This window comes from Rhinopithecus bieti, unplaced genomic scaffold (assembly GCF_001698545.2).
Source record: "Rhinopithecus bieti isolate Rb0 unplaced genomic scaffold, ASM169854v2 scaffold_12667, whole genome shotgun sequence".
NCBI lineage: Eukaryota > Metazoa > Chordata > Mammalia > Primates > Cercopithecidae > Rhinopithecus > Rhinopithecus bieti.
The window spans coordinates 120,752-136,446 of record NW_016807256.1 but is presented as its reverse complement, the minus strand read 5'-3'; the positions used below and the strand labels follow the sequence as shown (position 1 = coordinate 136,446).

The 15,695-nt window shown below is 57.2% G+C and overlaps 1 protein-coding gene across 1 annotated transcript; it reads right to left on the bottom strand.

Moving 5' to 3' along the window:
* Positions 1 to 5,456: 5,456 nt before the first annotated feature.
* On the bottom strand, positions 5,457 to 15,111 carry IRAK1 (interleukin 1 receptor associated kinase 1). The gene is given in 15 exon segments (XM_017880733.1): positions 5,457 to 6,771; positions 7,369 to 7,518; positions 7,884 to 8,274; positions 8,889 to 9,125; positions 11,341 to 11,406; positions 11,745 to 11,952; positions 12,254 to 12,372; positions 13,308 to 13,422; positions 13,593 to 13,657; positions 13,902 to 14,090; positions 14,279 to 14,382; positions 14,502 to 14,633; positions 14,736 to 14,990; positions 14,993 to 15,050; positions 15,052 to 15,111. Coding segments are annotated over 15 exon segments (2,208 nt in total). The 3' UTR covers positions 5,457 to 6,712.
* Between the last annotated feature and the right edge of the window lie 584 nt (positions 15,112 to 15,695).

The following is a 15,695-nucleotide window of genomic DNA, read 5'->3' as shown; positions in this document are numbered from 1 at the left end:
TCTTGAGTAGCTGGGATTACAGGCATGTACCACCATGCCTGGTTAATTTTTGTATTTTTAGTAGAGATGGGGTTTCATCATGTTGGCCAGGCTAGTCTCGAACTCCTGACCTCAAGTGATCTGCCTGCCTCGGCCTCCCAAAGGGATGGGATTACAGGCGTGAGCCACCATGCCTGGCCGAAAAGACATCATCTATCTTGAACATGCAAAGAAGTACCACATATTAATAAGGAAAAGACAACCTAGTTAAACAATAAGAAAAAGATTTGAATAGGCCTTTCACAGAAAGGCCAATAAGCAAATGAAGTGATGTTGAGCATCAATTAGTCATTAGGGAAATGCAAATTAAAACTACAATGAGATACCACGTTGTGCCTGTTAGAATGACCATGATGAAAACACACTTCCAGTACCAAGTGTGGGGCAGCCAGAACTTTCATACATTGCTTGGGACACGTCAGCTGGTCCAGCTGCTCTGGATAGTGTCCGGCAGCACCTACTAAAGCTGAGCGCATGCACTGCCTGTGACCCAGCAACTCTGCTCCTAGGGACACACGCCTGTGCTGCTTTTGTGTTTCCGAGAATCCCTGGCCCTGTGTGGCCCTGGGTTAGGGTTACCCACAGGAGCCATCCGCCTGGGGTCTGGAAGGCGAGGGGACGCAGTAGGCATTTGTGTGCTGTGAGGCCTGCTGTGGGGCCACCACAGCACTGCCAGCTCCCATCGAGTCTCCCTGCTCAGACGTTCCAACATGTGTATACAGATGTGTACAACACCCAAGAGAAATGAGTGCATACGTGCAGCAAGACATACTCGGAAATGTTCATAACAGCTTTCTGCCAGCCAAACTCAATCCAAACGTTCAAGAGTAGAAAGAGTCAAATGCAGCCTGTTCATACAATGGAACGCTACCCAGGAAGGCAAAGTGATCGCTTAGCACTACTCATGGCTGCATCAGAACAACAGTGCAGAGCGACAGAAGGCAGATGCGAGTCCGCAGCACATGTGTTCATCGATTCTCGCACTGCTGTACAGAAATAGCCAAGACCGGGCAATTTATAAAGAAAGGAGGTTGAATGGGCTCACGGTTCTGCAGGCTGTACAGGAAGCATGGCTGCATCTGCTTCTGGGGAAGCCTCAGGAAGCTTGCAATCACGGCGGGAGGCAAAGGGGAGCAGTCACATCAGATGGCCACAGCAGGAGCAAGAGCCAGACAGTGGAAGCACCACACACTGTTAAACAACTATCACGAGAACAGCACCCAGGGATGGCGTGGAACCATTCATGAGACCCAGTCACTTCCCACCAGGCCCCGCCTCCAGCACTGGAGACTGGGGCAGGGACACACACCCAAACTAAATCACAACACAATCTCATTGACATGAACTTCCAGAACATGCAAAACTATACGTGTTTAAAGCCAGGAGAGTGGTTGTCTCTTGTGAGAAACCTTTCTGGGGTGCCAGAATCCCCTTGGGGTGGTTTTCAACATGTTCACATGTTCTCTGGTGCTACACTCATCCAAAAAAGGCGACTTACAGCGCCTCTCCCCTTGCATACACTGGCCTCAGGGACTTGCGTCTAGTGAGCAGGCTGCCGGGGAAGTGGCAGCACCTGATCCTGAGGTCAGGCCATCAGACGAGGTGGCCTCCGCTGGGCTTTCTGGCTTGAGATGTTCCCCGGAGAACCCAGCCTTCCAGGGACGTAGAGGTGTCCTCACCCTGGCAGCATCCTCCGCTGGACATGAAGGATGGGTGGTTCCAGCTCGTGGCCATTGGGCCGCCCCGGCTAACCAACTGCAGCAGATGAGCTCTGCCAACTGAGACCTCACAGAGCGCAGGCTGACGAGCAAAACAAACATTGCCATCATTTCCAGCCCTTACATCTTGGGGCAGCTTGGTATCTAGCAAGAGATAACTGGAGCAGATTAATATGTGGGTCTATGTGGTGGCTGCCACATGGCCATGTATGTCTAAAACAGTCACTGGGCTGTACAAGTACAGTTCGTGTACTTTTCTACCTTTAACTTATACCTCCCTACCAACGTCTTTCAGAAAAGCGTTAACTCCTGAGGCTCTGGCATGGGCAGCTGGGTGAGCGCTGGAACTAGTCCCACGTGCTGAGGTGGGAAGCTCGGTGAAAGGGAATCCCAAGTCTGGTTGGCCATTTAAGTTTACGGTGCCTGTGAGAGAAATCAGAAGACCAAAACCTCAGAGGAGAGAGCCTGACGGAGACGCAGGCGGCTAAGAGGGCGCAGGGGTGTGTCTGGAGGGACTCACAGCTTGTGGGGCTGGGTAGAGAGCCCACACCACACACAAAGAGCACAGACTTCAGCATCACAGAGGTCACAAGAGACAACTGGTCGGCTGGGGAGTGGGCATCGGCGAGAGAAAGTCCAAGAGGACTGGATGGATTTGGCAACACAGAGGTCATTGCTGCCCTGGACGAACACTGACTGGATGGAGTGGCAGCGGTAGAAGCGGAGGAAGAGGGACTGCACAAGGAATGGGCAAGTGAGAAAACAGACAAGGATTCTGAAAAGTTCACCTACAAAGAGGAACAGAGAATTAGGGTTGTGGTTGGAGGGGGTGTTGGGTCAAGTTGAGTTTTTATTTTTATTCTTCAAGAACGGAAGCTACCAGGACATGTTTGATGAAAACAGATCCAGAGGCTGGGCGCAGTGGCTCACGCCTGTAATCCCAGCACTTTGGGAGGCCGAGGTGGGCGGATCACCTGAGGTCGAGTCGGAGACCAGTCTGGCCAACATGAGGAAACCCCGTCTCTACTAGAAACACAAAAATTAGCCGGGCGTGGTGGCGGCGCCTGTAGTTCCAGCTACTCAGGAGGCTGAGGCAGAAGAATGGCTTGAACCCGGGAGGCGGAGGTTGCAGTGAGCCGAGATGGTGCCGCTGCACTCCAGCCTGGGCGACAGAGCGAGACTCTGTCTCAAAAAAAAAAAAAAAAAAAAAAAAAAAAAAAAGAAATAGATCCAGAAGCCAGGAAGAGCTTGATCATGTGGGGTGACATTATGAGTGAAGAAGTCCTCAGAAAAGAGGAGAAACTTGCAATTCTGGCCACGATGGAATAACTGATGCCAGCTGTAAACACCTAAAAAACTGGGCAACTATTTTTAGATATTGGACAACAGGCCGTGCAGGGCTGTGAGCAGAGAGAACACAAAGAAGGTGAGCCTTACAAGCACCCTGAGTTTCTGCCTGGAGGCACTTTCAGACCATGGTTTAGCAAGCGGGTCTGAGCAGCACCAGCACTCTCAGAGTTACCAGAGCGACCCAGCCAATAGCAGAGAAACAACGGAATCCCAGAAACATGTCATTAATCCAGAAGTCAAAAACAGAGGAAAACAGAAACAAAGAACAGATGGGGTAATAGAAAACAAGTAACAAGATGATAGACTTAACCCTAACCATTAAATGTCAATGGATTCAACAGACCAACTAAAGGCAGAGATTGTCAGATTGTTTAAAAGAGTAAGGCTGGGCCGGGTGCAGTGGCTCACGCCTGTAATCCCAGCACTTTGGGAGGCTGAGGGGGGTGGATCACAAGGTCAGGAGTTTGAGACCAGCCTGACCAACAAGGTGAAACTCTGTCTCTATTAAAAGTACAAAAAATTTGCCAGGCGTGGTGGTGGGTGCCTATAATCACAGCTACTCGGGAGGCTGAGGCATGAGAATTGCATGAACCTGGGAGGTGGAGGTTGCACTGAGCCAAGATCACACCACTGCACTCCAGCCTGGGCAACAGAGTGATCCTTGCTTTAAAAAAACCAAACAAACAAACAAACAAACAAACAACAACAAAAAAAAAAAATATATATATATATATATATAGAGAGAGAGAGAGAGAGAGAGAGACAGAGAGACAGAGAGGGGAGGGGGAGAGACAGCTAGCTACGTTAAAAGAAAATAATGCAAAAAATTAGACCATGAAAATCATTTAAGCCTAAGAAAGCTGGAGTAGCAACATTCATATCAGACAAAGCCGACTTTGAAAGACGGAATATTACCAGAGATTGAAAGGAGCATTTCATAACAACAGGGCTAGCCGGGCGCCGCGGCTCCCGCCTGTAATCCCGGCGCTTTGGGAGGCTGAGGCGGGCGGATCACTGGAGGTCAGGAGTTCCAGACCAGCCTGGCTAACATGGGGAAACTCTGTCTCTACTAAAAATACAAAAAAATGAGCCGGGCGCGGTGGTGGTCACCTGTAATCCCAGCTACTCGGGAGACTGAGGCAGGAACATGGCATGAACCTGGGAGGCGGAGGTCGCAGTGAGCAGATATCGTGCCACTCCACTCCAGCTTGGATGACAGAGTGAGACTTCGTCTCAAAAAAAGAAAGGCTTAAAAATCAGTGATTTAAAGTGATGCCTTAGGTTAGGAAGCTGGAAAGAGACAAGCAGGTTAAACCCAAAATAAACAAAAGGAAAGAAACAACAAAAGTGGAAATCAACAAAATGGAAAATAAACCAACAGAGAAAATCAGTAAAAGCAAAATTGGTCCTTTGAAATTAACAATAAAAATTGATAAGCCTCTATCTATCTAGGTTGATCAAGAAAAAAAAAAGGGCCAGGTGCAGTGGCTCACGCTTGTAATTCCTGCAGTTTGGGAGGCCGACGCAGATGGATCACCTGAGGTCAAGAGTTTGAGACCAGCCTGGCCAACATGATGAAACCCCGTTTCTACTAAAATACAAAAAAAATTAGCTGGGTGTGGCGGTGGGTGCCTGTACTCCCAGCTACTCGGGAGGCTGAGGCAGGAGAATCACTTGAACCTAGAAGGCAGAGGTTGTTGCAGTGAGCTGAGATAGCGCCATTGCACTGCAGCCTGGGTAAAAGAGCGAAACTCCATCTCAAAAAAAGAAAACAAAAAAGAATTTAAACAAGGTCACAGAATATAAGGTTCATATGCAAAACTCAACCGAATTTTTTTTTTGAGGCAGGGTCTCCCTCTGTTGACCAGGCTGGAGTGCAGTGGTAGACGCATGGCTCACTGCAGCCTCAACGTCCTGGGCTCAATCGATCCTCCCGCCTCAGCCTGCTGAGTAGCTGGAACTACAGGCATGCACCACCATGCCTAGCTAATTTTTGTACTTTTTGTAGAGACGGGGTTTCGCCATGTTGCCCAGGCTGGTCTCAAACTCCTGGGCGAAAGTGATCTGCCCACCTTAGCTTCCCAAAGTGCTAGGATTATAGGCGTGAACCACCACACCCAGCATCAATTGCATTTCTGTATAATATCATGATGAATTAGAAAATCAAAGATACCATTTAGAATAGCATAAAACACATGGACTACATCAGGAAAAACCTGACACGGAAGTACTGGGTGTGGCCAGCCCAGAGCAGTAACAAGACCTGGGATACTCAAGAACCCTGAGGTGTAAGGCATTGGGAAAGCTCACGGCTTTCAGTGCAACAAAGTCCACAAGTACAGCCCGAGATTGCAACATATGTTTTTATTACTCAAGGACAACCTGGACTTCACCAATGCCCAGCTTCATGGGGGCATGTAGTGTGACTCACGGCTGAACACAGAATCACTGTTAAGCCTGTGCTACAGCCCTGGGCTACTTTTGGACACGCAAGAGGACACTAGGTTACATGAAACCTGACTTGCTTCTAAAGACATGTGACACATGTTTTTCCCTGAAAATGTTTCCCTTCCCTGTCTGCCATGCTCCCAACTTTTCTGCCTTCCTGGGGCTTCACTGTCCGGGTAACTAGGTCTTGGGCCCAGCTGGACCTTGGGTAGTGGCCCCTCTGCCACAATCAGTGCCACATTAGGCCAGCTCACAGGTCCCTGGTAAAGCCTGAACACACTGGCCTGAGGTGGAGGGTGGGTGCTGCTCGGCTCTCTGGAGGATCTCAGAATTCTTGCTTCTTGCTAGGACTGAATCGCGGGACTTACAGCCATACTTCACTTTTCCCAGGGTTTTTCTTTTCGAAACAGGGTCTTGCTCTGTTGCCCAGGCTGAAGTACAGTTGATACAATCATGACTCACTGCAGCCTCAATCTCCCAAGCATAAATGATCCTCCCACTTCAGCCTCCCCAGTAGCTGGGACCACAGGCGTGCGCTACCATGCCAGGCTAATTGTTTAAAACAATTTTTTGTAGAGACAGGGTCTCATCATGTTGCCCTGGCTGGTCTTGACCTACTGGGCTCAAGTGATCCTCCTGCCTTGGCCTCCCAAAGTGCTGGGATTACAGGCGTGAGCCACCGTGCCCGGCCACACTTTTCCAAATTGTAAGCAGCTAGGAGGGCCCTAGGCCTCATCGGCTCCATTGTGCAGGGTGGCCACTGTTCAAAGAGATGGGCAAAGGGCTGCTGCCAGAGGCCTGGGCTGCAGACGCCCTGCCTAGCTCTCAGGGGAGCCAGCTCCCCGCTCCACACCCCTACGCAGCAGCCCCTCTCCTCCCCTCGCGGGTCTGTGCAGCCAGCAGCCTCCCAACATGCGCCAGCCTCCTCACTGGATGCCAGCCTTCCTTGTCCCCAGATGCTGGCATGGAGGCAGGGTTCCACTCTGCCTGCCTGTGCCCACAGAGCCTAGAACAGCAGGGCCACTGCCTTCTCTCCCCCGCGGGTATAGGCCCCCGCCCCTACTGCCTGCAGAATGCTGAGGACTCGTGCACCATGAGAACTTCCGACCATGAGAACTTTGACTTCCGGATTTGGGGGATCTGCCCAGGTGAACAAATCAGCTCTGAAATTCATCACTTTCTTCGGGCCCCTGCCTGTCCTGTTCCAGGCCCAAGCCTACAGAAGGAAGAGGAAAGTCCGCTTAGCAAATCGGGGAGGCTCTCCCACTGCCAGAAGCCCTGGCTCAAGGGCTGGGCCATACTCCCTTATCTCCTGGGGCGTTCGTGGGAATTGAGGGTTTTTGTTTGTTTGTTTTTGAGACAGGGTCTGGCTCTGTCTCCCAGGCTGGAGGGCAGTGGCTTGATCATGGCTCACTGTAGCCTCTACCTCCTGGGCTCAAGTGATCCTCCCACCTCGGCCTCCAAAAGTGCTGGGATTACAGGCATGAGCCACCTCGCCCAGCTGAGGGTTCCTAAGCAGTGGATCTTCCAATAGTACCCGGGATGGAAAACTCCTGCTGCGGCTTCCTAATTTCCTGAAAGCACAGAGTGGGGCAAGCACCCTCAGGCTAAAGGAGGGGTTACTGTCAGGAGGGAGGGAGTGGGCCAGGGTCTTGCTAAGGGAGGCATGTGGGGCCAGCTGGGCTTCCAGAGGTCGCCAGAGCCAGTGGCCTGCCCGGCTGCCCCACGCCCTCAGTGCAACTGGGACACTCTGCTCTTTGGGGCTGGCACGGATGCGCCTGAGCACCCCAGAGGCCAGCCCGGGCGGCAGCACCTGGGAGGGAGCTGGACGACAGCAGCTGCAGGCTGTCCAGGGCCCCATCCTCGTACAGGGCCAGCTTCTGGACCATCTTCTGTCGGGCAGGGTTGATGATAATCTGCGGTGGCTCTGATGATGACGATGCAGAGCTGCCCAGGGCCAGTCCTGGGGTGGAGATAGCACTCCCTTAGCCTCATGCTGTGTCTCCCCAACCCCCAGCCTAGCACCCTGCCTCCCTGGCCTCAGGCCTGAATTCCTCAGAGAAGTCCAAGGGCAGGGCCCAGCTCTCAGGCTACCCGCGACAGAGCACTCCTTGTTCCCAGCCTTCAGGAATGGGGTTGGGAGAGGGCTGGAGAGCAAGCTCCACCTGGGGAGGACGTGGCCTGGGGAGGGGAAACCAGGCTTGCTAAGGACACAGTGAGCTGAACACCCGGCCCTGGTTCTCTTCTAGAAGGCTGGGGTGGGGACTACAGAGGCTTTGGTCCAAGGAGGCCCTGGTCCCTCTCCTGCGAACCCATCTCCCCAGCTACCTTCCACAGCTGTGGGCCGGAACCCTGGGCCACTCCCCCAGCTCGATTCTCCTGCGGTGTCCCCCTGAGGACAGCTGGCCTCCCCGAGGGGTGCTGGGCCCAGAGGGCAGCTCGGAGTCAGGTGCCATGAGCGCAGGGCAGCAGAGAGGCCGCCTAAGCTCTCATCACTCTCCACAGGCTGGTTGAGGCCTCTCTGGAGCTGCTCCACCACCTGCACACTGGCTCCTGATGGTGCTGCCAGGGGCTGCCATGGGGCAGCCCCACTGTGGGCACCACCAGTGCTGGACATGTAGGAGTTCTCCTGCGGGGAGGGGGGGATGCAGCTGGCGGCCTCCAAATGCCCGGGCACCCCCGCCACTACTGCCTGCAGCTTCTCTAGCCTCTCGTACACCTGCAAAGTGGAAAAGAGGGACTCTCAGGGTGAGGTGGCAGCCCTCGCCGGTCACCCCGTGGGCAAACCACAGGGTTGCTCCAGGCCATCCGTGACCTGCCTTGGGGCTCTAAAACGGCATACCCTGCAGTTGGGAATGCTCTGCCCCTTGCCCCTCTGTTCCCATCATAGGGAGTGCTAAGAACTGTGGCTGTCAAAGGCAAGGACTGAGAATGACCTCTTTCTCTTCTACAAAGTGAATCTCACTGCCCCACTGCCCTCAAACGGGGCCTCTCCATTTTCAACTGTCACCAGAGAAGAGGTGGGGTACTAGGGAGGGGACAGAAAAAGGCAGATGCAGTGGCGCAGTGCACCCAGCAGGGGGCGCGGCAGAAGCTCTTTCCTTCTTTCTATGTGAAGTGGGGTCAGAGCTGGGCTCCACAAAGCAGGACTGCATCACTGCCTGGGACCCTCAGTTCAGAGAGGCCCTGCCCCAAACAGAACCAAAGGGCAAGCAAGAAATGCGTGGAGACTCCAGAGAGACCTAGCAGGTGCTGAGACGGGGTCAATACAGAGCAGGGCCTGGAATGCAGGCTTTCTTGCTGGCCACCCCATCCCAGTGGGCAGCTGGCTACCTGGGTCATAGGAGGCCTCCTTTTGGCCCGGCGGTGCAGGCAGCAACAGGCCAGCCGGCCCAGGCCCAGGCCCAGCTCAGGTGGGCAGGGCCCGGGCCTGGGGTCCAGGTGCTTCTTGCAGATCTGCATGGCGATGGGAGCAGCCCAAGAGTCTGCGGCCAGACCTGCTTGCAGTGTGCTCTGGGTGCTTCTCAAAGCCACTCCAGCCTCCTCAGCCTCCTCTTCCACCAGGTCTTTCTGTGAGATAGATAATGTGAATATGGCTACCAGGTGGCCACACCTACAGCTGCAATCCTCAAGTCCTTGTCACTCAATCCTATGGTGTTTTTTTTGTTTTTTTTTTAATAAGAAAAGAGATGGGGTCTCGCTATGTTGGCCTGGTTGGTCTCCAACTAGGCTCAAGTGATCCTCCTGCCTCAGCCTTGGTCTTTCTACAACTTACTTTTTTTTTTGAGACAGGGACTCATTCTGTCACCCAGGCTGGAGTGCAGTGGTGCAATCGTGGCTCACTGCATCCTCAACCTCCCAGGCTCAAGTGATCCTCCCACCTCAGCCTCCCAAGCAGCTGGGATTACAGGTGTGTACTACCATGCCTATCTTGCTATGTTTGTTGCCCAGGCTGGTCTCCAACTCCCAGGCTCAAGTGATCCTCCTGCCTCAGACTCCCAAGTAGCTTCTAGAGATTTATTAAACACCTACTGTGGACCAGTGGTGCTCTGGGCTCTAGGGATACAGGAACAAATAGAACCCTGGGCCCTGGTTTGACAGATCTGACTTCCTGGTGGGGGAGAGGCCCATGGAGCCTTCTACCAGGACCTGAGGAAGTGACCCAGGAGCCGGGGTCTGAGGCATGAAGTAGCCTGAGAGGGCAGAGCCGAGAAGGAAAGTGCCCCACAGAGAGACAGGTATCCTAGAGAGGCACCCCAGAAAGAGGTACCCCACAGAGAGGCACCCCAGAGAGATAGTATCCCACAGAGAGGCACCCCAGAGAGAGGTACCCCACAGAGAGGTACTCCACAGAGAGGTACCCCAGAGAGGTACCCCAAAGCGAAAGAGGTACCCCACAGAGAGACACCCCCCAGAGGCATGCCACAGACAGAGGCACCCCACAGAGAGATGCTCCACAGAGAGGCACCCCACAGAGAGGCACCCCAGAGAGAGGTACCCCACAGAGAGGTACCCCACAGAGAGGCACCCCAGAGAGATAGTATCCCACAGAGAGGCACCCCACAGAGAGGCACCCCAGAGAGAGGTACCCCACAGAGAGGTACTCCACAGAGAGGTACCCCAGAGAGGTACCCCAAAGCGAAAGAGGTACCCCACAGAGAGACACCCCCCAGAGGCATGCCACAGACAGAGGCACCCCACAGAGAGATGCTCCACAGAGAGGCACCCCACAAACAGGCACCTGACAGAGAGGCACCCCGCAGAGAGAGGCGCCCCGCAGAGAGAGGCGCTGTGGGGGTGGAAACAGGACCAGAGGCCATCTCCAGTTCTGAGATCAGACAGACCAGGAGGAACGGCCAGGGTAGGCGGTGGCTTTTCTCGCAGAGGGAACGGCACATACTAAGGCTGTGAAGCAGGTGGCAGGGAGCGCCCCGGGTCCTGGGGACCTGGGCATTGTGGGGTCAACCACATAAGAGATTGGGCCTTCACCCCAAGAGCAGAGAAAATGCAAAGGGGCCTTTGAAAAGAGCACTTTGGCTGCAGGGTGGGGAGCAAGTGGGGAAGTCCAAGGACCCCCAAAGAGCCTGGTGTGCTTCTTCAGCAGGATGCATGGATGGATGGACGCGGAGGGGAAAGGAAGGAGGGCTTGAGCCTGGCTCCTGGGTTCTCAGCGGGGCTGAATCCTGATGGAGACCCCATAGCACACAGGAACGGCCCCAAACAGGAGGAGAAGCAGTGAAGCAATTACTGGCTGAGCACATTCTGTGAAGTCTGTTTTGCATATGGGAAAATAGGCCCAGAGGGAAGCAGGAATTTGCTGGAAGGCCACTATCAGGCTGGGGCTAAAACCCAGGTCTCCAGTCTCCTGGCCCCACCACAGTCCACGGTGAGGCAGACAGAGTGGAGTAAGAGTATGAGACAGCTCAGGCTGCCCTGCACGGCGTGGAGAGCTCAGCTGCAGCCTGCTTCTCTACCACCACCTCTCTCCAGCCCGAGTCCTCTGAGTGCCGCTGCAGCTTGGGTCCCAGCGCCCTGGGACTGCCCCTCCCCCTGCCCCCAGCCCAGGTGGGGTCTGTACAAGGCTCATAGTGTCTGCAGGCAAACAGGTTTGTCCTCAGCAAGGTAAACGGAGTTGTTTGAGGCCCTGCCAACTTTCAAAAATGAGGCCACTGTGGCAGCAGAGGCATCCATGGGCACTGCGCCCCAATCATCCCCACCGCTGGGGCTGTGCCTGCTGGCTGCCAGCAGCTGTGTGTCCCGCCTGGCCCCGCCTCAGGGGGCTCACCAGATACTTGATCCTGGCACCGTGCGTCTTCACAGCCCTCTGAGCAGCCAGGGTCTCGAGCACCACCTGGAGACAGGGAAGAGGGAGAGCATGGTAGTGGCCTTGGCAGGGAGGAGGCCTCTGGTGTGGACATGGATCCGACCTGACAAAGGTGTGGACAAAGGCAGAGCCAGATGTTATGGGACTGAAGCTCAGGCGACTTGGAGGGCCCATTCGAAGACAAATTACAAACACACAGTTAGGTGCAGGGTGAGGAGGAGAGCCTCGGAGGGAGGAGGGCCTGGAGCTGCAGCCTCTTGGGGTCCTGGCAGATGGCCCCTGGCCTGCAGTGTACTCTGCAGCCCCCACCTCTGCCTGCCCGTGGCTTCTGCTCCTCTGAGCCAGCAGAGGGGTCAGTGGCTCACCACCCCAAAGCTGAAGGTGTCCGTGTCCACAGCCAGCCTTCCTGTCTTGATGTACTCCTCGGGCAGGTAGGCCAGGGTGCCCCGCACCGTCCGCGTCCGGGCCACCGTGCTGCTCTGGCCGGGGCTGGACCCGGCAAAGCGGCTGAACCGGGCCAGGCCAAAGTCTCCCAGCTTGGGTGTCAGCCTCTCATCCAGAAGGACGTTGGAACTTGGGGAGGGAAGACAGTGGCGTCAGCCCAGTTCTAGCTCCTACACCTGCCCGGCTTAGGTAAGGCTGGACTTGAGGCTGCCAGCCCGGTGCCTTGCCCACAGAAAGTGCTGGCACTGCCCTGAGTACTCCAGCTGCCTGGGGGCCTCTGCTCATCAGTGGGGCCCATCCTTGACCTGTTTCCACACCTGTGCCATACCAGGTATTGAGGTCCTAGGCCGTGCCTGATCCCCACATGGACGGGACGGGGCCCCCCTTGCTGCAGGCCCTGCCCCTGCAGTTCTCACGGGCCCCTCCTCACCTCTTGATGTCTCCATGGATGAGGCTGGGGCTGTCCTGATGTAGAAACTGAATTGCCCGGGCTGTACCCAGAAGGATGTCCAGTCGCTGAGGCCAGGAGAGAGGTGGGCAGGCCTGGGTCTGGGGCGGCAAAGGGGGACAGGGGAGGTTGCTGGGTGGCCGTTCCTTGATCCCAACCAACCTTCTATCTGTCATCGTGCAGCCTGGAGCAGCCACTTCACTCTCTAGGCTTCAGTCTCCCCTTCTGGAAAACGAGGAGCAAAGTCTCCGTGACCTGCACTTCTTAAGCGGGTGCAGACTAAGCTACTCTGGCTGCTTGTCAAAGCATTCAAGGCTGGGCAGTGGCTGGGGACATGTTCAACAGAATCTGCTGGGCATAGGCTCCCAGGGCTCATCCCTTTGTCCCTGGGTGGTCGGAGAGTCCTTGAAGGCATTCTTCCCACTCTCCCCAAACACAGTATGCCGGAGGAGGCAAGGGGGTCCTCCGTCAGCGCTGGGTGGTCCAGCTGGTAGCCCCAGACCCCCTTGCCTCCGGGGCTTGCTGATGAGACCCTCCAGCTACTCCGCTTGCAAAGGGGAGGGGCCTGGGGAAGAGCTCTATAGAAAACAGTGGGCCGGGCCAGGCGCGGTGGCTCACACCTGTAATTCCAGCGCTTTGGGAGGCTGAGGTGGGCAGACCACTTGAGGTCAGGAGTTTGAGACCAGCCTGGCCAACATGGCAAAACCTCATCTCTACTAAAAATACAAAAATTAGGCAAGTGTGGTGGTGTGTGCCTGTAGTCCCAGCTACTCGGGAGGCTGAGGCAGGAAGATTGCTTGAACCCGGAGGGTGGAGGTTGCGGTGAGCTGAGATCACACCACTGCACTGCAGGCTGGGTGACAGAGAGACTCCACCTCAAAAAAAAGTGACCCCACCATGGGCCAAATCCTGAGCGGGGTGCTGCTGGGGAGCTGGAAGTGCAGGCCTGGCCTGCTGGCAGGCCCCGCGCCCGGCTCCAGCCAGGTGTCAGGAGTGCTTTGGGTCCTGGGAAGCGTGCTGGGCCAGGTGAGCCTACCTGGCAGTGGAGACGGTCCTCCAGGGAGCCGTTGGGCAGAAAGCCGTACACAAGGCAGTAGAAGCCGTTCTGAGCACAGTAGCCAGCAAAGTCCACAATGTTTGGGTGACGAAACCTGTTTGAAAAAGGGGAGCACTTTCCATCAGGCCAGACTGGGTGGGCAGCCCTGGCTGGGGCCTCAGCTCGCCTGGGTCTGGCAGGCCTCAGGCGTCCAAGGGAGCCAGGTCCTGTAGCGTGTGGTCTGAAGCCCCACGGGACCTGGTGTGGCTCCCCATCTGGCCTCACCTGGACAGCTGCTCCACCTCGGTCAGGAAGCTCTGCTTCACTGCAGTCCACTCCAGGTCAGCGTCCTGCAGCCCCCAGGGTGCGGTGGGGGAAGGGGCAGGGAAGACGGGCAGCGTGAGGCTCTCCAAGCGAAGGCCTTCGGGCCACCAGTGCCACGCGCCTGAGGCCCAGAACAACCAAGGGGCCAGGGACCCTGCGCCGGAATGAGGGCTGAAGGAGTTGTGTGGGGAAGCGAGGGGGAAAGGCTGGAGAAGTGAGTGAGGGTTGTCTGATGGCCTTCCAGGGTCCCTGCCAGGGTGCGACACTCACCTCCTTCAGCCTCTTCACAGCATACACCGTGTTCCTCATCACTGCCCGGTACACGCACCCAAAGCCACCCTCCCCGATCTTGAGCTCCTCTGAGAAGTTGTGGGTGCCCTGGGAAATCTCACAGAGGGGCCAGCAAAATGGAGAGGGGTGGGCTCCCTGCAGGAGGGACCCTGAGCTCTCTGGGCCTGGCTGTGAAAAGAGAGCCTGGATCAGGTGGGGTCCCTTGTCTCCTCCCTTCTGCCCAAGGCTCCAGGCACTCCCCACCACAGCTGCCTCCCAGCTGACCCAGCTTGGCTGACTGCGGCTCTGTGGTACACCAAAGGCTGAATTCCTTCCTCCTTGTCTCGAATCTTCCCTGGGGGGCAGGGGACACCTACCTTGGTAGAGGAAGGGGCTGGAGATGGCGGTGGAGGCCGCAGGGAAGCAGGGCTTGGGACCAGGCCGAGCTCAGGCCCTGAATGGGTCTGGGAGCCTGGAAAAGCTTCAATAAAGACACCAGTGAGAGGCAAGCAGAGACCAGCAGCACGTTCTACAGCCGTGGCCGCGGTCAAGGTGGGCCCTTCTTTGGGTCCACCGAGCCCAACAACCGGGCCCTCTTACCTGGGGAGAGGAGGGTGGAGGCTGAGGATGGCAACTTCCGGGGGCTCCAGGCCTCGGCCTCGGCGGGTGCAGGGATGCTGCTGGGCCTCGGGGCAGTGGTGCTTGGGGACGGAAGCGGGGCGGGAGGGTGCCCTGGGACGCCAAGGAAGGAAAGGAAGGTTGAGGCCCGGGTGGGGGAGCCCCGTGGGGCCCGCCGGCCTCCCGGCCGTGGGGTGTCCGGAGTCCCGCGCTCACAGGCTGTGATGATGTCCCGCGCGCGGAGCAGCTGCAGGTGCGTGAGGATGTGCACCAGGTCGGCCACACGGGCGTTGCGGTTGATCCAGGGCCACAGGACGCTGGCCGTGCGCTGCCCGGAGCGCTCGCACAGCCGCAGCTCAGTCTGGTCGCGCACGATCAGGGCGGCTGCGGAGCAGGGGGCGTCAGGCGTCGGCGCCGGGAGGCCCGCGCGCCCCCGCCCGGCCGCCCGCCGCCGACCCACGAACTGGCACAGTCGGCGGGCTCCAGGGCGTCCATCACTTGTAGAAACCGGCACATGACCCAGGGGCGTGCACTCGTACAGAAGTCGCTGGGCGGCCGGGGGCTGCGGGCTCCCGGGCCCGCCCCCGGCCATTGGCCCCCACCGCCGCCGGGCCGGGCCTGTCGGGGCCTCTCAGGCCGCGGCGGCACGGGCCTGGGCCGGCGGGTCCGCGGGACACTGACTCACTTCCTTCGAGCCGGCCTCGTGCGACGCCGGCGGGCGGAAGGGCGGTGCCCGGGCTCGCGCCATCTTGCGGGCCGCGGCCGCCGCGCTCGGCCACACGGGGGGCGCCTTCTCTGTCGTCGGGGCAGCCGGGTCGCGGCGCTCCGGCCTCAGCCGTTCTCTGTTCGGCCATCCGGCTCGCGTGGTTTCGGTGGCCTTCTGGGATCGGGCGGGGCTCTGGAGGACGAATGGCGGCTCCCGGCGTTGCGGACCGAGGGCAGGGCGGAGGCCCGGGCTGCTCGGAAAGGGGCCGGGGCCGGGCCTGCCGAAAGCTCCTGGGCGGCCCGGCGGGAGCCCTGCTCTCCATTGCGGCCTACAGGGCTGTTACCAGGAGCCCTGCCGGTCCGCCCCACGTCTAGCCCCCTGCACACAGCAGCGGCCTTGAGCCATTCACACTCCTTGGGTGTCCTGAAATGTGCCAAGAACGCTGGCCCCCACAGCCGTGAGTGTACGCG